The sequence below is a fragment of the Miscanthus floridulus genome, unplaced genomic scaffold (genome assembly GCF_019320115.1).
Source record: "Miscanthus floridulus cultivar M001 unplaced genomic scaffold, ASM1932011v1 fs_786_2_3, whole genome shotgun sequence".
Taxonomy (NCBI): Eukaryota; Viridiplantae; Streptophyta; class Magnoliopsida; order Poales; family Poaceae; genus Miscanthus; species Miscanthus floridulus.
This window is the reverse complement of record NW_027097271.1, coordinates 8,210-30,021: the sequence shown is the minus strand read 5'-3', so window position 1 is coordinate 30,021 and position 21,812 is coordinate 8,210. Positions and strand designations below refer to the sequence as shown.

General features: G+C 43.2%; 3 protein-coding genes across 3 annotated transcripts; all 3 read right to left on the bottom strand.

Annotated features, from left to right (window-relative positions):
- Positions 1-1,698: 1,698 nt before the first annotated feature.
- On the bottom strand, positions 1,699-10,621 carry LOC136533101 (rhamnogalacturonan I rhamnosyltransferase 1-like). Its single transcript, XM_066525669.1, has 11 exons — positions 10,574-10,621; positions 10,350-10,430; positions 9,997-10,104; positions 4,569-5,180; positions 4,072-4,139; positions 3,789-3,877; positions 3,532-3,697; positions 3,144-3,433; positions 2,849-3,053; positions 2,616-2,770; positions 1,699-2,224 (listed from the first exon to the last, which is right to left on the bottom strand). Exons 4-11 carry the CDS (start codon positions 4,852-4,854, stop codon positions 1,984-1,986), a joined length of 1,500 nt encoding a protein of 499 aa, XP_066381766.1. The 5' UTR covers positions 4,855-5,180; positions 9,997-10,104; positions 10,350-10,430; positions 10,574-10,621; the 3' UTR covers positions 1,699-1,983.
- Positions 10,622-10,677: 56 nt separating this feature from the next.
- Positions 10,678-15,542, bottom strand: LOC136533104 (uncharacterized). Its single transcript, XM_066525671.1, has 9 exons — positions 15,536-15,542; positions 14,524-14,672; positions 13,896-14,099; positions 13,419-13,553; positions 12,859-12,987; positions 12,134-12,525; positions 11,382-11,592; positions 11,034-11,227; positions 10,678-10,835 (listed from the first exon to the last, which is right to left on the bottom strand). The coding sequence occupies exons 1-9, from the start codon at positions 15,540-15,542 to the stop codon at positions 10,817-10,819; spliced, it is 1,440 nt and encodes a 479-aa protein (XP_066381768.1). The 3' UTR covers positions 10,678-10,816.
- Positions 15,292-21,758, bottom strand: LOC136533100 (probable protein S-acyltransferase 7). The gene is made up of 4 exons (XM_066525668.1): positions 21,694-21,758; positions 17,914-18,198; positions 16,187-16,442; positions 15,292-16,091 (listed from the first exon to the last, which is right to left on the bottom strand). The coding sequence occupies exons 1-4, from the start codon at positions 21,756-21,758 to the stop codon at positions 15,654-15,656; spliced, it is 1,044 nt and encodes a 347-aa protein (XP_066381765.1). The 3' UTR covers positions 15,292-15,653.
- Positions 21,759-21,812: the final 54 nt, after the last annotated feature.

Here is a 21,812-nt window from a genome sequence, read left to right as displayed (position 1 = left end):
TAGCAGCCTGTAAGATATATGATGTCCAACAACTCTACTACCAGACCACCGGCTAGTCAAGTTGTTCCGCTATTTATGTACGGTGTTCTGTTTTGCTGGGAGTGTTATTGCACCGCCGTCTCAGTGAACTGATCGTCGGTCGTGTGCTTGTTTGTTTGTCCAACGGTTTATGTGGCTATGTGTGCGAATTTGTGGACGGATCCCGTCACCGTGCTCCAGTTCTGCCTCCCCGGCGCGGTCAGCGAGCTGACCATCTGCATCCATGTCGGTGCTGACGGATGGGCGTCGGCACCGGCGATTGCAGGACAGCGGGTGGCGTGGCCTGATGGTCGTCGGACGTCACGACGGTTGACGGACGGCGGCGGTGGGGGAGACAGAGTCCGAGATACGATCACATCGCTAATGCCAACGTTTGTTCGAGGCGCCATTGTGCGGCTTGTGCCACCTTGACTATGTGACGACGGTGACCAAGCGACTAAGCGAGGATAAACTACCTTGTGGTTGTGTGACTTGTCTGCGGGGCGGTGCAATATACCAAGTCTTTTAGGGGTCGTCTTGACGCACTGTCGTAGTGCGTGGACCAAGCAATCCATCACTAGTAGGAGTACTACTTACTGCGATACACCGCACAGTTGGTTGTAGTGATCGATCACTAATGCCAACGCCAACTGGATGGATTTGGTGGACTCAGCACGCCTGGCCTGACAGAGACACGCGACCTTGCCATTGCGAGCATCTTATCTGCGTGCACTACCAAGACTGCGCGGCGGCAGGGGCCGACGCACGGCGCGGCCACCATCTGGCCCCGTCGCCGCGCTGACCGAACCACCTCCCATGAGGCCACGACGGATCGAACTCGCATGCCAGCGTGGCAGGCGACCACAGCGAAACAAGGCGATCTCGCGTTCAGATGCAGGTACACCAACTCTCGTTGCTCATGGTGCGAGTGCCGTGCCACCACGAGTACTTGTATATATAATATAGAACGACAAAATTCTCTCTTTTTTTTTTTGAAAAATTGCGACAAAATTCTCTGCGTCCGTTGTTGGGCACGGACCGATGGGGATCACTCGTCGTTCCGTTCCGACGCCAACGAACGACGGCACAGGGTAGCCTGTTCTTTGCTCGTATAGTATCGTGGATTATAAGCTGGAACAGTATTTTTCTCTCACACAAAATCAGTCAGCAGTAAGTAATTCACGATCGTTTACGAGGAAACGAACGGGCTGACTCAGTACGCGCTCCGCTGCTGCGTGCACAGACACCGGTGGCTTGAATCCCAAGGCGACTGCATCGGTTTGCGTTGCGTGGCTTCAGGAAGACGATGACGGCTTCCATTCCAAGGGCAGCTTGTCAAAGCTGCGTCACCATACTCACATGCTAGCTCATGTACTTGCCATGTACTCCTCTTAATTAGCAGCTATATTGGGATTCAGGTCAGCGTGGTAGAACAAGAAAGTCCTAAAATATAGCGGGTTAGCGTCCCTGCACAGATATCGCTCGAGGAGAAACAGGAGGGCCAATGGTTGCAGTGCATTTCAGGAACAAACATCACGGATGCAACACAAACCTCCGTCTCAAAGTCAATCACCCCATTGTAATTTTGTAACACTGGAACAACTTTTCACTATTGTCGGTGTGTGTTTGCATCACATGGATCATGGATGAGAATGACCGATTCAATGTCAGAGACAAAATTTACCCCTCTTTAACCAATCTCAATTCTATTATCTTCGTCTGTACAAACAACAACAAAAAGGTTGTTTATTCTGAACAAAAAAAAGAATTGGTGAATCATTTCATGAATCTGTATCTAACCTAACCCAAGGAGGAGGTCCTTCATCTCATACGCTTGTTCATCAGAACAAACGAGGCCTCCGTTTATTGCCAACTCAACATGCATGCACAACATAATCCTTGCCAATCCTGTAGAGTGTGTGGTTCTGAAGTCTGAAAGGCTGCGCATTCACTGTACTGCGGGTATCACAAGACTGAAATGCCTTCTGCGGGCAAACACTCGTGTGGGTTCGCATAGAAGTAATCCTCTTCCTTGGGTTTGTCGGGAATCATCTGCCTCCTAGACGGCTCGCCCATGCGGCTGATATGTGACGCCATGACAGCAGAGGAGAACTCAGTCCAGCTCAATGTGCCGTTTCTGTACTCATCTACAAGCTCGACAATATGCCTCCGATCTAACAGTACCGTCTTCTTAAATCCCAAATATCTGTGCCCAGAAGAATAATAAGACATGTTACCATCAGCAGTTCAAAAGCGACAGGAGGTTTCATCAAGGCAAAAGATCATGACACTTCAGTTTCACCATACGAAAGTAACTATTACCTAGAATGCCAAAAAGTAAAACTATGCACACAAGATCATATTCAGTCCACAAGATTCTATTCTTACAAGGATCCCAGCATTTGTTTATGTTACTATATGTGATAATATAGTATAGCATAGCTAAAGAAAAATTCCATAGCATGGACAAAAATTTGCTTGTATTATGCATAATTTGGTAAAATTGCCAAGCACAGTGTCAGCTTGCAAGGATAACCACGCGGGCACACCTGTGAGTTTGTTTACTGACAAATTACTATTAGGATCTGACAAAGTACCTGCGATGACCTTCTACAACTTTTGCCATGTTACCATCATAAGTGGGTATGAAAATATCACTCTCCAAGGATACCATGTAATCCAGTGCTGCCATCTGGGAAGAATGGTTCTGGAAAAGACTGAGTTCTGAAGGCAACAGTGTCTCTTTTCTAACCTGATCATCACAATAGTAAATAATTTTAGGAACTCAATCATAAGAATGCAGTACTAAAATCAAAGATGATGAACTGACCACATTGGGATAAGCCAAGGTAAGAGCAGCCATTCTTCTTTGTCCACCATATATTTCACCTGCGGCAATGTAAATTTGATAACTGCGATCAATTCCGAGTGCCTGCAACACCAGTGCAGTCTCCTCCGGTGTTAAAGGACAGAGCCCGTCTTTCCTCTTGGCATCAGAGTCAATCACTTTCTCCTTCCACCATGGGTAGCCATATCTGTCAAGATCAAAATACAAATATTTTTTACAATAGATTATAAAAACAGCTGGAGAAAATTTTGGGGGAGGCCACGAGGATGTGCAATACCTCATTTTTGTGAGCTCTTCAGCCTCCATGTTGCTGCAACCATGTGTGCATCCAGAGAAGGCAAGCATGTCCATCTCATACCGTAAGTGAAGAACTACAAAGGGTCCATTCCGGCGAAGAACTTGAACCAAACGTCTGCCCAGATTTTCTATTTCAGGGGTAAATCTCAAAGCATTGTAATTGACACGACACCTTAGTTTCTGAATTTCCATGGGTAAGCCATTATTTGCAAGGCGAGCATCTGTCCTGTTTAGGTGAATGACCTTGTACTTCTTTATCAGAGGTAGAATCTGTTTTCCCCAAATAAACACTAACAATCTTCACCAGGTTTCGGATATAGTTTCAGCTCATGATGTCGCATTAGCGAAAAAGGAAGATGCAATCAAACCTGATGATGGTAATAGTCGATATCAGACCAACTGACTGGTGGCAGGGACCGAAGAAATCCCATTCCTACTCTTCTTTTAAGCCTTGGAGGCAGTTGTCTCAGAATTCGGACCTCGTCTCTTAGTGATGCTATGAAGTAGTCCACATCAAATATGTCTTGAAAATCACTGGAAAAGAAGCGTCAGAATAAATTGAAGGCAAACGATTCTTTTTGGAAAGGGAACAGAAAAGTGAATTGGTATAGAAAGAAAATATCACCTGGGATCAGCCCAAAATGAAGCTTTATCCAACTCTGGTACGATAAGAGTAACGTTCAGATACCTTGCAATTGTTACCATATCACAAATCTGTCTCAACAAAAAATGAAGAAAAAGTGTAACTTTGAGGCTGAAGTTTCAGTATTTGAAAGCCGGTCAAAATTCAGAAATAAAAACTCTGGTAGATGTATGTTCGATTTGATACACAGAAAGTTTAACAGTGGCAGAAATTCAGAAATATAACTTGTGACAGTTGTATTTAGATTTCGATACACAGTGCTTACTGCTGCTCGCATCTGGTTAAGCCCACCGTTGCAGGAGACCATCAGATAGCCATTGTTCTTGTAGATTCCTGGACGTAGTATTGATCAAATCAAACGATTGGCCATGCTACTTATTGGTGCCTTGACATAATACGTAGATAGAGGAACTCATGAAAATACATGGAGTGGTTAATCGAATTATTCTGCGGAATTAGTCTGATGAATTGGCCGGTGACTAGACAAAACGAGCAGAGAATTGAAATGGACTAGAAACAACCTCAGAGACTTTTGCACAAAAACAACATATCAAATACGTACACTGCACCTAGAGTAAACAATTCAAAGTTTAATGAAGACCCGGGGGTGGGGACGCCGGACGGACGTTGGAGAACATAATCTTTTCCCCATAAATAAATAAAACGTTCTCAAAAGGGATCAGAAATTCGTAACCAATGAAAGAAGAGAAGCTTGATTCGCAAATATTCCAAAAACCATGAACCAAGAAGCCACCAACTTACTTTTGGGTGGAAGCACCACAGCGCGCGCTGCGTGCCTCTGGCCGGCGTCCGCCACAGCCACCGCCATCGCCACCTCCTCCGATGGATTCTGCACGACGTGCGGGTGGTTGAGGCAGCCAGGCCACCTGGTGAGCACGCTAGGCGCCCAGAGCTCCCGGTAGGCCGCGAGGTGGACGACGCACGTCCAGAGCAGCACGGTGCTGGCGCGCGCTACCCACAGCTTCACCCGCGCCGACGACGAACGCCGCACCTTCTCGGACTTCCCGCCTCCTCCTCCGCCGCCCATCTCATCCGAGGCACGTCGAACCTCCCTCTTAGAGACAGGAGTGGAGGTTCTTGCGATCTCCCGTGACTGCCAAAGCTTATTAGCGGCTCTCTCGGCGTACTGCCTTGCCTGCCTTTTATGATTATTGGCCCCTTACCAAAAACAGTGTGCGCGAGAGCGGATTAGCGGACCGGCGAACCGTGCCGTGCCGGCGTCGCCGTGAGAGCTGCGGCGGCAACCGGCGGCGGGCGGGTGGCGCGTGTCAAGTCCGTGCCCGTGTGGCCTCCCAGCTTGGCTTATTTGTACGCACGGGGCCCTGTCCGTATGCAAGAGGAAGGCCTGCGACCCTGCGTTGCGTGGGAAGAGGCTATGAGCCTGGGAAGGGAAACCAATGTGCGGCCCCTGATGTCAGCGGAACAGTGGACATGGACAGGGTGTAGGAAGCCTCCAGTTTGACTTCAGCAGGCTTAGTGGACCTTGAAGTCATCTATCCTCAATCACAGAATTTTTTTTAGATAATGATCCTCAATCACAGATGCGAGCACATTGCCACATCTAGCTTTGTCCCAAGCCAATTTTAAAGCATTAATTAGTAGTACTAATATCTAAAAGATAAATATCTTAAATAAAAAGTTCTATATTATAACAATAGTTTTCAACAAAATGTCTATTAACGTCCATTTTGTGTTGTCAGCTGTAAAAGTTTTTGGCTTATAAGACAAATAAGATAAGATAGACTGAGATATATCAGGGAAAAAAAAAGGGTAGGGGGGTGTCATCTGCAACTAGTGACACTGGCATGTGGGCCAGGGTTAGGCTGTGACCCACACGGCACGCTTTTGAATGTTCCTAGCCTGCCAAAGAGAAATAAGATGCGCAAATGGGAAAGTTGAAAAAGAGTGGGTGACAGCCGGAATGTCCGTGGGGCTTCTTGTGTGCAGCATGGAGCCCATCCTCAACTACAATAACGCCCATAGGTAAGGCCTTGTTTAGTTCCTTCACCGAAAGTTTACTTCCTATCATATCAAATATTTAGACACATGTACGTAGTGTTAAATATAAACTAAAAAATAACTAATTACATATATTGCGACTAATTTGCGAGACGAATTTTTTAAGTCTAATTAGTCCATTATTTGACAATGTGATGCTATAGTAAACATGTGTTAATAACGGATTAATTAGACTTAATAAATTCGTCTTGCAATTACTGAGGACACGGATTAATTAGGCTTAATAAATTCATCTCGCAGAGGACTTCTGTAATTTATTTTATTATTACTATCAAACACTTTCATGTAACACATGACACCCGTAAACTTTACTCTCAATTTAACAGCACCTAAGCCAAGGAGTCCATCCACGGACCCATCCAAAAACTGAGGCGGCCTAATCGACTAATCGTTTTCAGCTTGAAAACGGCCAGGAGCACCCCCTCGAACCAGCCAACCAGGCATTGCTTGTAGTTGTAGAGAAAGGAATGTTTGATCTAAAAGAGTAAAACCAATTGCTGCGATATTTCAGTTTCTAGATTTTGGTGCCATCCGTGATCGTTAAAGCGGTTTGCTCATGAAACCGAAAAGATTCTTCTCGCAGTGGCATAAGTTTGGCGTGCTATCAAGCTGACATTGGGTCGAAGGGTATCATCATCAACAGAAAACTTATCTGTTTGTTAGCCATATTTTTCTAGGTTAAATTTGCGTAAGCAGCTGGCACGCGTCGTCACAATTGACACGTAAGGTTTCTTCTGTGAAACAAAGACAGAAATACATGGGGCTCCTGGGAACAGGTGTCGAACCTCTGAACCTGCTATCTTCTTATCGTCTAGGACACGATCAGACATCACAAGGCATGAGCTGCATCAGTATCGGATGAATCTGACGCGCGCGATCTCCCTCTCCCACTCCCCGTTGGTAATCGACCTGTAACATCTAGAGTACTGTTTCTACGAAGAGGAAACAATGTTTCTTCACTACTCCCTCCTTCACAAAATAAATAAATTCCTAAAATCAAGTCAAACTATCTCGAATTTGGCCAACTTTACGGGAAACGATAACACCATCTATGACGTCAAAGAATTATATTATTTTGAAATAAATTTCTGGTGCTAGGATTCGTTGTGTGGCAAGCAAATACCTGTCAAGCCTCAATCCAAACACGCCCTTAATCCCCCAAGCCCCATGGGAGAGGTATTAACCTAACAAGAAGGTGGTTTACTTCCACTCTGCGACTACTTGTACCACCAAATGCATCAACACTGACACAGAGCTTGAAAGACGATCTACGTACATATTAAACCATAGTAGCAGTTGGGAGCAAATAAACCACAGCAACAGAATAATCACCACGCACTCCAAAGGTGATGCAATAAGCGCATGATAGAATCGGCATAGCGAACAACGCAGCCTGCGTCCTGCGTTTTCAGCAAGCAAGCGGTGGGCCAATGCCCAATGATATCATTACACTGCTGTGACTGCTCGAACAAGTAAAGTTGCTCCCTCCGGCCTCCGGGCCGTCTCAATAATAATTAAAAAAAAACTCAGGCTCTTTTCATTTGTCTTGTAATCCATACTTTTTAGCTTAATTTTTTAGTCGGGACAGTGTTTTTCTCTCACAACAAATCAGACGGAACAGTGTTTTAGCTTGTTTTTTCAGCGAAGCGAACGAGTCTCAATCTTTAAATAGTTAAGCAGTCTCAAATTTGATTAAAAAAACTCAAGCCTGCGGGAGTCATGACCGCCCCATTGTGATTAAGAAAAAAAAATCTTTTCACACAGACCGAGAAAATCCCCAAACCTCGCCCCATCCATACACAGGGAGCCACCACCCGTGGGAAAGACCGTCTCTTAACTTGTGCTTCTCTTAAGAAGTGCTTTGGCCTGGGACAAGGGGATTTTTAACTACCCTTAGTCTGAAATTCGCTCCACCTGAAGGGTGCCTCCGGAACTGCTAACCAACTGAACTAGCATCCTTTGGCTTCTCAAATTTGATTGTTATAAATAATAGTATCAATATTTATATACCTTTATATATGTAATTAATCTAATGATACTTAATTTGTTAGGCATCATAAATATTAGTATTTTTTAGATATTTGCAGCCTGTTCGTTTATGCTGAAATGTCGTGAGAGAGAAACATTGTTTTATGGCTGAAAAATAATTCTGAATAAGATAAACAGGGCATTGGTTGAGATTAATGTATCCCTCAAAAAATGAAATTTAATTCTTCTTTGGACGGAAGGGAGTAGATAATCTCACAAGACTGCTGTTCGACGCCCAATCTGAATGCAACGGCATGCCCTAGCCCAGCATACACTAGTCAAATCAACAACCCTCACCAATGTCCCGAGGCTATCATCCTGTTCATTTGGCTATGGCTTGTCGTAAATGATCGTAAATTTTCAGTCGGAATAATATTTTTCTCTTATATAAACCAGCCAGCAGTACTTTTTCACGAATCAGCAACGATATGAACCAGCCAACCGAACAGGCTGCATCTTTGTATCGTATCCGCGTGAGCTCATGCCGGTTGGTACTTAGGGATGGTTACGATGACCAACTGAATCCTTCCTAGAGAGACGAATCACGAAATCAGGTGTGATCATGCGCGCATGATAAAATCATGAAAAGTGAGGGCTCTGTTCGGCTGGTCTATAAATCGCTTGTGCTGATTTGTACTGCTGATTTATTAGAAGAGAAAAATATTGTACCACGGCTGATAAGCCGGCTTATTATAATGGCAGCCGAACAGAGCCGAGATTCATAGGCCGTTCATCGCATCCTCCAACGAAGTTTTCTCCTAAGTATTCTCCAGCGAAACTAAGATTGACTTGGAACGCCGGCCCAGCAATCAGATTCATATATTTTTATTGTAGATTCACCTTCAAGCACTCGGTACAGGTGCCTGGTAAGTTTGGAAGTGAAAACGGCGTGCGACAGAGAGTAACAATAAGCGTATCCGTACAGTAGAATCGCAGGTACTGCGTATATACTGACAAAAACAAGGACAGTTTTGAACTCCACGACTTATCCTTGGGGTTTGTTAGCTATACTATAGAATATTCTGGGTATGATAGTTGTTTATATCACAGATCCATATGCACCAGCTGGTACTTATTGGCACGAGCACCGTGCACTACAAGCCTAAATAATGGAATCACTATGGAAAGCGCAATCTCTAAAATAGGATAGTCACAGAGAAATGTGCTCGGTACGTTTCAAACAGTCATCATTTACTTTGCATTGCTGCACCGAACAAAGTGGACACAAGTGTGTAGTTCTATATATATATATATATATATATATATATATATATATATATATATATATATATATATATATATATATACACACACACAGACGGTGACTAGGATCCTCGAAAAGAAGAAAGAAGGAAAGGGTGACTAGGATAAGCTCGGAGAAATGTGCTCAGTAAGGACCTGTTTGGTTCGCGTACTAGTAGAGCCTAGTACAGCCTGGCTCGTATCTGAGAGCCTGGCTCACATGGGACAGGCTGAGTGCATGCGACCTGTCATGTTTGGTTGACTGCGTCGACTTAGCCTGGCTGAGAAGAGATGCTGTTTGGTTGCTTGTATGAAGATATATTGCATGAGATAAAAATATTACAAGGTTATGAATATAATTTTTTATTTTATGCAAATACACTCCTAAAGTACTTATTTTATCTAACTATGTCTTAAACATCTTTAAAATACATTAATATCACTTGATATTCACTAATCATACACTAATAGTGTCATTAGGTGTGAAAGCAGTTGCATCCAGCGAGCCAGGCCTGGCAGGAACGGCCGATTTGCTCATTCCTGCAGAGCCTGGCCGCGGGGTGCCTCGTGCACGCGCAGAGCCTGGTTCAACCAGGTGAGCAGGCAACCAAACGGCCGGTCCCTGCATCCCGCCAGCCTGGTTCAGGTGGATGCAGGGAACCAAACAGGCCCTAAGTTTTAGCAAGTCATCATTTTAATTTGTAGTGTTGCACACTTGCACTGAACAATGGAGTATGTGGCATAGCAAGGGGACGACGATTACACTCATAAAAACATGAGCACAAGAATGTGACATGTAACCTGAACTTAATTTAAGGATAGTGTAAAAAGAGCACATCATCTCAGATGAGCCAAAGAGAAGAAAACAACATACACTAACCTGCCGTATGAAGTAGAAGTCAAAATTAGCATCCATGCTCAGCCATTTATACTTTGCCCAATAGCCCCATACGGCCATATCTAACACCATAAGGATCTCATCTGCCACCTGCGTACTCAGGGGAAAAACATTGAAAGCCATGATACAGTCAGACCTATTTGATCATGATTCATGGTGATTTGTTTGCAGAAAACAAAAGTCTGGTTTCGTGCAAGAGATAGTACATAATCAAATCATATTGCCACTGAAGAATTCCTAGACGATCAGTATGCTAGATACCGTGTTGGATACTGTTGTAACAAGACTTATTTGTACTAATAATGCAATTATATCAAGTACTCCTGGTTACTGACCTTAAGTGATGAACACTTCACCTTTGCAGTGTTGATGAGTAGCATCCAAGTGTGCTATTTTTGAAAGCATAAGTTGATAATCTGCACATAGAAATCCACAGCTTGTCTATTAAAAGCCAAACAGTACACACCTCAAGGGCGCATCACCTTCCATTGCAAGCTCTTTTAATCAACAATTATGAGGATGCAATCTTATCCCTGAGCATATCACAAAAGGCAATTACCTCAGTTTTTGCTTTCAGAGCCACACAAAATCTGTTCCATGAAAGCCTCAGGCGTGAGTCCACTACGTCATAGCTATGTCATCCAAACCCAAGGCCTTCATGAGAAATGTATACTCAAAGGCTGTCTCATCACAGTGCATGAAACGCCCACCCTCACCAAAATGGCCACTTTGCATATTAGTTTTGAGAATAACTGACTGGGAACAGGATCTGCATGTGACATCTCTTACTTTTGCAACCCACTTAGCAGCTTCCCAAACTCCTATCCTGCCAAACAAAGATAATGAAAAACTGGCAAGGAAACTAACAATGCTCAACTAAGAAGCCTACCCAAATACTGCAACTGCGAGGTGACAGCAAAAGGATAAATAAGTAAAAAAACCCACAATTTCACGTGGAAAAAGTATATACATATGATCAATGCAGTCTACAAAAGAATGAATTTATACTAGGGCAAAACCTTGTATCATTAAACGAGGCAGTCACCAGGACTGGAGGATAGCATACACCAGGTGCTAAGTTATCATAAGGAGAATAACTGCTGATCGCCTCAAATTCAGCTGGGATATTAGGGTCTCCAAACTCTTCATAGTCCAAGACAGTGAGAGGCAAAGTAGGATCCAACATTGTGTTGCAGATATCAAGAAAAGGAACCTGTTTTAAGTAGAAATACATGTGTTAACCATAAATGAAAACCTGAACAAAATGAGTATTAGCAGAAGCATAAGTAGGGAGAGAAATCCCAGTATGAAATGGATCCATTTACTTGCCCAAGAATTTGTATGTCTAACTGAGCTGATTAACTTACCTTGAGAACTGCAGCAGAAAATAAGTCTGGAAGCATATTAATGACGGCGCCTACTAGCAGACCACCAGCACTACAGCCTATAGCACAAAGTCGATTTTGGTGAACAAAGCCTTCCTTTATGAGATGCATACCACATGCAGCAAAATCTTGAATTGAATTTATCTTGTTAGCTTTGGTTCCTGCCAGATGCCATGATAAATCCCCTCCACCCCTACATGATTAGGCTCAAGAATTTAGTGCCTCATATAAAACAGAAGTTATCAATATAAACAAGAATTATCACAACAGAAAATGAATAGAACATAATTTTCTGTTCATATTGCAGAGCATTCCTGATATCAGTAGCTTGGCTGTTCAGACCTCCAATCAACTTTGGATGAAAACTAGAATTTCAAGACCGGCAAAACAACTATCGTAAATCTGGCCAGTGCCCCTGTAATAAGGGAATGTTCAATGGGGAACTCATATGCCAGGACAGTAAATGACATGTTGTTTTTGCCTGAGATGGAGCACCATTTATCCCAATATGTTAGAAAATAATATCTTTAACTTTATCAGAAACTAAAGGTTAAAATTCATGTACTGCTAAGATTCAGTGGATTAATGGATATGGATCCTTCTTTTTTTGTGGCATGCAATAACTCCTGGCCACTTATGCAGGAATGCTAGTCTGCTTGTCAAACAATCTTTTATATAAAATTCTGAAATATGGTGGCGACAGCAGTCACTGCAGCTCTGTAGCCTGAACGTACCTAACATCTGCAAATGCAAGAACCCAACCTCGAGAGAGGAGACTTAACCTCTCAGAACACCAGCTTTTGTCCAAATCTTCTCCATAAGCTCCATAACCGTATAAGATCCCAGGTGATTCTCCATGAAAATGTGCTTCCCGTGAATACAGGATGACTAAAGGTATTGAAACACCATCATGTGATATAACTTCAATCCTTTGACATGAGAATAGCTTGGAAAGATCACTCCAACTTTGTGAATTTTCAACAAGATGCATGTTTTGTTGGATGCTTGAAGCATTGGATTTAAAGCCCAGGCTGCCTAGATTTGCAGAGAGGGTAGTTACTTCCTCTTGATGAAGGATGGTGAAAGTCTTTTTTCTCAAATCATAGTCCACAGTTAAGTCTGGTATCTGAGGCACGCCAATTTAAAGATTTATACGAACAAACTTTACAAAGCTGCAAGTTTGTACTGAATGATACATTAGTTAATAAAATAATGAGGCAGTTTAACATGATGGAAAACTATTGTTTAGCTGTACAAGTTCTGTGAAATACACCCAATTGTATGGTAAATGAAACTGCACTAGCAGCATGAATGGTACAATGGAATTCCCTAAGCTATATGCTCTAATAGTGTTAAATGAAGCATCAGATGCTGGAACTCAAGAAAAGGAGGCCTAATGATATCTAAAATAAAAATAGTACACAAAATCACGTTTGACATAGATAAGCAAAAGCTGTACCACAGGTGATGAAACAACTAGCCGATAAGTAGATGACATGAAATCATTGTTGGATCCAGCAACAATGCTGCATAACTCTGACGGTATGGGGAAAAACCATGGATTGAGATCATCAAGTTCCTTTGGCTCCTGCAGGATTCATAAAGCTATTAAATCTATCTGAATGCTCTAAGCAACAAACTGTAATGATTAGTTCCTATAATAAAAATCAAATACAGTTTATAATCCACAACTGTCATTAATAAACTTAAGGGCGTACCCAGTGCAGAGAGCTCCCGCTCTATGCGGGGTCTGGGGAAGGGTGTCAGTGGCAAGCCTTACCCTCGCCTGTGCAATGCGAGGAGACCGCGACTCGAACCCGGGACCTTCCGGTCACACGCGGTAAGGCTCTACCGCTTGCACCAGGCCCACCCTTCTCATTAATAAACTTAACACAATCCCAAAATAAGTCAGTGCTTGCAACAGATGCTTTATAGTCTAAGCAGAATCATGAAATGTCTATGAGTTCTATCTCACTAAAACAAACAATATTGCAAATGATACAAGGCAAGAAAATATACCTGAACATCAACATCAATTGGCATATTGATGGAGCAAAAAAGAGGAGTCCCATTCTTTTGAAGATAGAGAACTAAATTATCATGAAAAATGTCCATATCCTGAATGGTGCAGTCCGGCGTAGGTAACGTCACAATCTAGAAATAGGCATGCAATCACCGACTTAGGAAAAAAATATCACCCTTAATTTGAAATAATATTGCCTACATAAAAAAAACTGGTTACAGTTAACAACAATAATTCACCCATACTACAGAGAATTGTATTGAAGCTGTGTATTTCAAAGGCGGATGTGACCAGCATCTTTTGATATTAGATATATCAGATTATCAGCGCTACTGAATAAAAATATCATAACATTACTAAACTAATAGGCACTGCCTACATCTCTCTTTTGTGCCCCAGCTGTATGAACATATGTTCAACTTCCAAAGTGGAACTAAATCCACCAGTAATAAACCACAGAGAAAGAGAGACACCTGCCATCTATCCACCAGTGACTTTTCAGCCCTACACCTGGCCAGATAGTAGCCTTCAGTTGTCGTTTCGGTATCATTTACAGGAGCATTGGTAAGAATGTAAAAGAACCCGTTGTGGTGCTCCAAAAAGTACTGAACTTTGTCAACACGTTTCCGTATAGGCCATAAGCCTTCTCTTAGATTATCAGATTCGATCACAAAAACCTGCAGACATAGAAGCAAAATATAATAATTAAGTATATACGCAAAGGGCCAGAAGATCAATGCTGCAAAGTGCATTGGGAATCAGAAAAAAGTTTGAAAAGAAACCTTCCTCAGATGATGTCCTAGTGTTAGAATTGACAGTCATATACTTAAAATCTTTTGTGCTTGTAATATCCACGCAACAGTTTGCATCTTTCGCTGTGAAAACTAGAAACCCTGCTTCATCCGATTGCAACTTTTTACAGAAAACCCTGTCACATCGCATGTAAGCATTTTTAAAACATAAAATGATCAAAACTGTTCAAGCTTCATATTAATAGAACATATGCCCTTGGTAGGAAAGAAATTACTGGTTAGGACGCAGAGTCTCATCACAGACAGTGTAAAATAAACTTTCACTGCTGCCAGCCTATGCTAAACTAACTATTCCCTTGTTTGGTGGACTAAAGATGACATGCTCAGACAGAAGATCTTTCACTTCAAGGGAAAATAGTTCACCCCCAGATGTATCAACTGTATATGCAAGAAACCTATGATCTGGAGAGATTCGACAAGTCCCAATGTGGACATAACCTGCGCAATATCTAAAATAATAAATGTATGCAGACAAGCAACAAACATCCACATTTTGAAAAATCAGTAAACAGGAGCAAATAGGCATGGTGCAGAGGCAGGGTGATTTTTTCCCATTATCTTTAAACAAGCAAAATAATCAATGTATATGACACTATGCACAAGTAGATCAGGTCAAGGTAAGCATGTGGATAAAGTAACCTAGAAAACTCAAAATTAGCACCTACCATTTTTTTTCTGCAACCTCGTTCCAGTCAAGCAACACTTGCTCCTTCTCTGAACCAGAAAGGTAATCAAGCAGAGTTCCTACCAGACCACTAGAAGGCCTCAGCTTCTGGCCTTTTGCGTGGGCGAGTCAGGGAAAATGCATGTTCTCGGTGGAGTTGTGAAGACATTTTTCCATATCAATTGAGCTTACGAAAGTTGTTTCGGATCCAAGCAATATGCCCCAGAAGTGTAGCACCCTACTCTTCATCATGAACTCTACATGTCAAGGAACTTTAGAGCAGGAACAATACTATAGCATATTAACTCGAGATAACTTAGCATTCAAAAAAAAAAACTCTTAGCGATAAATTAACATTTCCAAAGAAACAAAGAAATGAAATTAATCTTAACATGGGCACTCAGATCAAGCGATGTTCATTTACTGCAATGCAAAGGTTCGACATTGTTCACAACCATTACCATCCAAATCCAAGCAACTGAAACCTATTTTAGGCTTACTGCTCCGATTATATACAGACAAAACCTGACAGTGCCAAACTGGAGACGTCACAAACCAACTGCTTCAGACAATAGACATGAAAGACATCTCAAATTAAGAGAAAGAAGAAAAGAAAGTCCAGAAACAACCGCCATACAGGTCATGAGTCTAATAACATTAGTGACCTCAAATCTCAAATAGAACAACAAATTAGCAACGAACTGGCACTAACAACCCTGAGCATCTCACTACAGCCGCTTACATGGTCAATGCCATCATCGACCTGCTTCAACTCCCCAGCTTGAACGCCCAGGGTTCATCGCTGAGGAGCCTTGCTCTTCCAAGCCTCCTCCAACTGCAAGGGCATCACGGCTGAGATCTGGAGATGCGCTACAAAACCTGCCATCCTTGTCCTCCAACAAGTTGCTCAGACCTGCTCCTAAATCACCAATCTCAGCTGCCATCCTAGGCTCATCCCAAGCCACTGGTTTTCTACCCATCTCAATGTCGCCAACAGCTCTCCCCATGTTTGGACTCATGAAACCATTTGTTGGACGAGGCCTCAGACCATGCTCCTGTTGGACCCTACCACAGAAGTTGTTCTTGGAAGGAGGGATCGTTGTAAAGAAGATCTCTTTGATGTTTTCTATGACTCCCCTGTTGTATGGGTTGGCTCGTTGATCATAGCGATACCTGAAGTTCTCATATGTTGTCTACAAAGCAGAAGTAGGGCAACTGATTAGCAATTGGCACAACATACTTCATCAGGCAAGGATATAAATACATCCTTCTTGGAATCAGTTTTAACCTGATTTGTGCTCATGAGATACAAATGGAACACAGAGAGGCCACCAACAAACCAGACTGCAATGAATGTGTAGATGATTAAAGCAATAGATGCAGGGGTCTTTGCCATTGCCTTCCAAATTGTTATCTGCTCTTCATTTCTGATCTTAACAATGAGCACCCAGCAGAACCCAAAGACATACAGGCAGAGCAGAGTTGTTGAGAATACAAACATATAGAAGAACCTGTCCACGGGACCGCTCCGGGTGAGCCATCCTCTGGTTCATCGTTCATCCCTACTGAAAGCACGGCGGCGACGGCGGAGTCGTGACACCAGGCTGCGTGGGCGAGTGGGGGCGGCCGGTGAGGTCACGGCGTGGGCGAGTGGGGGCGGCCGCGGTGGGCAGGACGGGGAGGCGGCAGCGGTGCCGTCGACCAGCTTGCTGCCCGCGCGCCGGCGAGACCTGGCCGCGCGCCGGCGAGTCGGGGCGGCCGCGGTGGGCTGGGCGGGGGAGGCGGCGGCGGCGCCGTCAACCACCTCGCTGCCTGGCGGCGTCTCTCTCTCCCGTTCCTTCTCTCCCTCCCGGTCCTTGTCGTGCGAACAGAACAAGATAAGGTTCTGACCGGGATGAGCGAGGGGTAAAAGGGGAAAGGAAATAACAAAAAAAAATTTAAAATCAAAATACGATACATATACTGGTCCATGGTATTCTAGCGATGCGTCGCGTTTGAAAATGGCAAACGGATGAATTCTATTTACGAGATGGCAAAAGAACAAAGCCCACATTTGATAACGACGAAATAGCAATTTTCTCAACAATCCGAATACTTTTACCATCAGACTCCTAGAACTCTAAGCTAAGCTAAACAACAGACCCTGTACATCTGTCCTAGTACTACTACGTTGTTAGCATTTGAATTCAGAAAACAGCTGAATATCTAATCGACGAATTAAACAGTACAAGTGTAAAATCTCATTTCTGACAGTTATATGCCAAACCATAAGTAAATACACAGGACTAGACTAACGTCCTTAAATCACCACAATTTAGAAAACCATGCCATCACATTCCCAGCCATACAGTATAAAACAAAGAGGCAGCGCGATACGAATCAAGGGCCCCAGGGCTGAGTAAGGATGGCAACGGATCGGGTTTGGTATGGATATTCGTGGGTTTTGGGTTCTGCGGGTTCGGGTTTGGGATGATTTTTCACCCACGGTTTTCGAGTTCGGGGCCCCGAAACCAATCGGGTTCGGTTTTGGGTTTGGTTTTCCACCCGTGGATATCCAATGGATATCCGAAATAAATCATTTGGAATTAAAACTCATGTTTTATAATATACTAATAATAATTTGTTTACTTAGATTATTAAATTTATTTAAAGTTGACTCATGAAAATATTTATTATTTGTTGCCTCTTGTTTATACATGTGAATATGTTTATATATATCTGTGGGTTTCGGGTATCTATTCGGGTTTCGGGTATCCGTTCGGGTTTCGGGTATCCGCGGGTTTGGTTTTGGTGATGGATTTCCACCCGAATCGGTTTTTGGGGCGGGTTCGGGTTTCGATTTTGGGTTTCGGTTTTGGGTGCACGGAGACTCCACCTGATCCGAACCCGACCCGTTGCCATCCTTAGGGCTGAGGCGGTGTGGTGGCGGAAGCGGGAAGACGGGCGCGCATCTCGGTGGCAAGGCGCGCACGAAGGCCGCCACCACCTGCCGAGCCGACGAAGGCGTCGGCATACGCGTTCTCTGCGGCGAGGAGGGCCGCGAGGTCCGGGTCGGAGGTGTCGCGCATCCAGTGGTACGGGTCGCTCCACGACCTCCCGTGCGCCGACACATTGAAGGGGACCTTCTTCGCCACAGGAAGCGTCGGGAGAGCTGTAGCTCTCGGGAGGTGCGGCTGCGAGGGGTGGAGGGAGCTGCGGCGGCAGGAAGTGGCGAAGAGGCGGAGGAACACGCCGGGGCACAGGCGCCGGTTTGATGGGCTACTGCAGTTTGCTCTTTGCTGCGGAAGGAGTGGCCTGGGCCTGCTGATGGTTGGTTTTGTTAAGTTTCAGGCGTTCAGCGTGTTGTATTTTGAAACTCAAGCAGTACAACCCAGCCGGAAAAGCCCCCGAGTCCCACGCATGTTTTGTTTGACGGAAAAAGTCATATTTTGAAAGTGGTTAAAAACGATAAATACTTGATAAATGTTTTTAAACCAAATAAAGTGTCTCTATGCTTTACAAAAAAATGGAAGATAGATGTTGATACTCTAAACCCAAATAAAATAATTAGACCACATGAAAATATATCTAGATGTTTCAAAAAATAAAAGATTTGCCTCTAGAAATAGGAAAATGTATCTAGAAAAAACAAGAAAATTTCCAAAATATTCTAATAGATATATTAATGTGTTTTTAAAAAATATTGCAATAAAAGACATAATATGCAGTCAACACATGCATAAATGCATTCAACATTAATGTATGCTGCATTTATGCCAGCTGCATCTCATGTTTTTGCCATGCAATTTTTTAAAACATGTTTATACACCGATTAGAATGTTTTGGAAATTTTCTGTATTTTTCTAGATATTCTATTTTTCTAGAGCTAAATCTATTTTTCAGCATGTAGATATATTTTCATGAGTTCTAACTATTTTATTTGGGCTTGGAGTATCAAAATCTATCTCCAAACTTTTCGGGGAATTTTTAAAAGCCTTGAGACACTTTTTTGGTTTTAAAACCTTCATTAAGTATTTACCGAATGTTTTAGCTGAAAAGGACAAAACCACTCCAAATAACGAGAACAAGGTAATTTGAACGGTTTCAGGGTTTAGGGGGTCAGATATGTAGATTTAAAGTTCGAGGAGGAAAATCATACTACAGTTCCTTGTTTGACCTTCTACATCACTACATGACTAGTGTCGGCATGTGTTTATGAAAAAAAATTATACTCCCCTCTATCAAAAATATTTTTTCAGAAGTTAAATCATTAAAGAGTTGATCAGAATTATACAAAAAAAATACTAACATCTAAGATATAAGATAAGTGCCATTACAATAATTAGGAAATATATCTTTTAGTAAACATTGTTGAAGGCATAAATGTTAATACTATTAACTATAAATTTGGTTAAATTTAGGTTAGTTTGACTTGCATAGATCCTATGTTTTTTTTTTTACCGAAACTGTGGAGCAAAGCTCCCTAGGAAATATATTGCCAACCAAAACCGAGACAGGTCACAGGGAGTTAGCTAGAAGCTAACTGAAGGGGGAGAAAGGAACTACCTATTACAAAGAGTTCAACCAAGTTGTAATTATATGACAAATATCTGGAGGAAGACGACAGAAGTGAAGCTTGACTTCACGTATAAAGCGTTGTTTCCAAGCCGTAGGAGAACGGACAAGGCTGTTGAAGATACAGTCATCGTTCTTTCCAAATGCACCAGGCTGCTATCAAGAAAAAGTTCCATGAAGAAAGGGATGCGTAGCTGTTATTTCATCTGAATGGTCATCATTGTGCATAGGAGGAACCAACGAGTAACACTAGAGGAGCATTCAAAAAACAAGTGCATAGCTGATTCCTCTATATTATCATAGCATAGCACACAATTGTAGCCTTCATCAAGATGCTTGTGACATCTTCTCAAGATATTTCTTGTGTTCAGGCGATCACTGAGTAGCAGCCAACCAAAAAAATTCACACGTGGTATATATTTGAATTTCCATATCCAAATAAAAGGAGCTGGCGGGGTAATTGATCTGAGTGTGATTTTAGTACTTGCTTGAAGTGTAAGCCGAACCCCAAATGGATGGCCAGATGTCATCATTGTGCCTGTAGATCCTATAGTTGTGTTCTTTTATGAACGGAGATATATAATAGAAAATTAACAATAAAATATTTAAATAGTTAATTCCTATGACGTATACATTTTTTTTACCAATCCACGTACATAATTGATGATGATACAACAGATATAGCCACGATTAGTGTTCAAAATACAAGCGGCCTCAATGATTTGTCCCATTATGCATTAAAAATTTAGGTTAATTACAGATGTCATGTTTTAAAGATATACCTTTATTATTCATGATAATAAAAACGTACCACTACATTTTCACAAACGTTCAACATATGCCATTACTTGCTCTTCAATATATTCATTAGAATTCGTGGAACAAATTGCCATTGTCTTTTTCGTTCCTCCTAGCGAGGACCTCGACCCTTCTAAAATCCTATCAGGCCTTGTTTTGCTACAATCGTATTCAGCCGTCGACGAGAGTGTTCGAGGTGAGCACCCACGTGGTGCCCCCACCTCCGCACACCAGGAAGGGCAGGCTTGTTCGGCTGCATATCTAGATGACCGCCACATGCCCTGTGATGTATAGCATATTACAGGGCACTACAGCGATAATAGGTTAATGGCTTGACTCAGGTGTCCCATTGGAGCATGGTTCTTTTATTTTCATCATTTTTTCAAGTAAAACGTTGAATGTATTGCCCTATACAGACGACCAGCCTAGCAGTCTAGCACTAGCACACTACAAATAGTTTTCACATGCCAACATGGCCTCGATTTGGACAAACTGAGAAGGCAAGTGATTTTGTTAGAACATCTATCGTAGCAAGCAAGCCTTTTTATTACATATTGATACTGAAGCTATATAATTAATTGTATTCCTTATTTATATTATAATCTGAATAGGGTAAAGTTTAGGCCTAAACTGCCATTTCGTTGCAGGCCTCAATTTTCTGGCCCTAACTGGTATTCTGCTGCAAGGCCTCAATTTTTTTTTTGGAAAGGGCCCTGCTCGCATTTTATCTCAATAATTCATATGTATCGAAGTAAATTAAAGTGTAAAATTAACTATTTTTTATTTAATTCAATTTAACACATATAAATTAAGATAGATACAAGTAAAAAAAAAACAATCCCTTAAGAGATACAGCAAACAAAACCTAGCCGATTCTATCACCTACACTACACCACCAAGCAAGCAAAAGCCCCATCTCACTTTTTTTTTTGGCTCAGCACTCGGCCTAAACTAGTGATCCAAACCAGAACCCACCACCGTCGTTCATCCTCACGATCGCGTCTCATGCGCTCCACTAGACCACCACTCTGCGCCTAACTTGGGGGCCCACCCCCGTCGGCGCGTTGGCCACCCTTCCTCCGGCACACGACGCTGCCTCACTGTCACCGGTCACCAGCCTCTGTGGCTCACTACCAGTAGCTCGTACGAGATCAACAAACGCGGCCACGCGGGCCCTTAGGCGATCGGTCCACGGTCTAGTACCGCAGCCCATCGCATCAACTTGGCGAACCAAATCGCCGGCTAGTGGTGGCAGACCGCCGCCGCTCCATTCATCCCGTTCGGTGTCGTGCCGCGGAGGCCCCCGCGGCGGCGGGCGATGGCGCCGCGCCGACACGGCGCACAGCGCCCCCTGCCCGAGGGCCGAGGCGAGAAGCACCCAGGCCAGAGGCCACTGGTCCCGCGGCCGCCAAAACCTAACTTCTCGAAGTCGCATCGCAGCACCTGTAGCCGCAGTTCCGCGCCAGTACTCCACCGACGGGCGGGACCGGGGCAGGTACAGTGATCATTGTTGGTCCACGAGGTCAGTTATCGCGCGCGGGCTCGGTACGGCAGCGGTAGGC

What these genes read in the sequence shown, in the direction of transcription:
- LOC136533101 (XM_066525669.1), bottom strand. Translation starts at nt 4,854, where the DNA reads ATGGGCGGCGGAGGAGGAGGCGGGAAGTCCGAGAAGGTGCGGCGTTCG. An exon ending in TGTGGTGCTTCCACCCAAAA is followed by an intron (nt 4,140 to 4,568) that starts GTAAGTTGGTGG and finishes TACTACGTCCAG; the next exon opens with GAATCTACAAGAACAATGGC. An exon ending in TCATTTTGGGCTGATCCCAG is followed by an intron (nt 3,698 to 3,788) that starts GTGATATTTTCT and finishes CTTCTTTTCCAG; the next exon opens with TGATTTTCAAGACATATTTG.
- LOC136533104 (XM_066525671.1), bottom strand. An exon ending in TAGTTGTTTCATCACCTGTG is followed by an intron (nt 12,526 to 12,858) that starts GTACAGCTTTTG and finishes GGCGTGCCTCAG; the next exon opens with ATACCAGACTTAACTGTGGA. An exon ending in CTTGCATTTGCAGATGTTAG is followed by an intron (nt 11,593 to 12,133) that starts GTACGTTCAGGC and finishes CTAATCATGTAG; the next exon opens with GGGTGGAGGGGATTTATCAT.
- LOC136533100 (XM_066525668.1), bottom strand. Translation starts at nt 21,758, where the DNA reads ATGATCACTGTACCTGCCCCGGTCCCGCCCGTCGGTGGAGTACTGGCG. An exon ending in CTCCTCGCCGCAGAGAACGC is followed by an intron (nt 16,443 to 17,913) that starts GTATGCCGACGC and finishes ACGATGAACCAG; the next exon opens with AGGATGGCTCACCCGGAGCG. An exon ending in ATCTCATGAGCACAAATCAG is followed by an intron (nt 16,092 to 16,186) that starts GTTAAAACTGAT and finishes TCTGCTTTGTAG; the next exon opens with ACAACATATGAGAACTTCAG.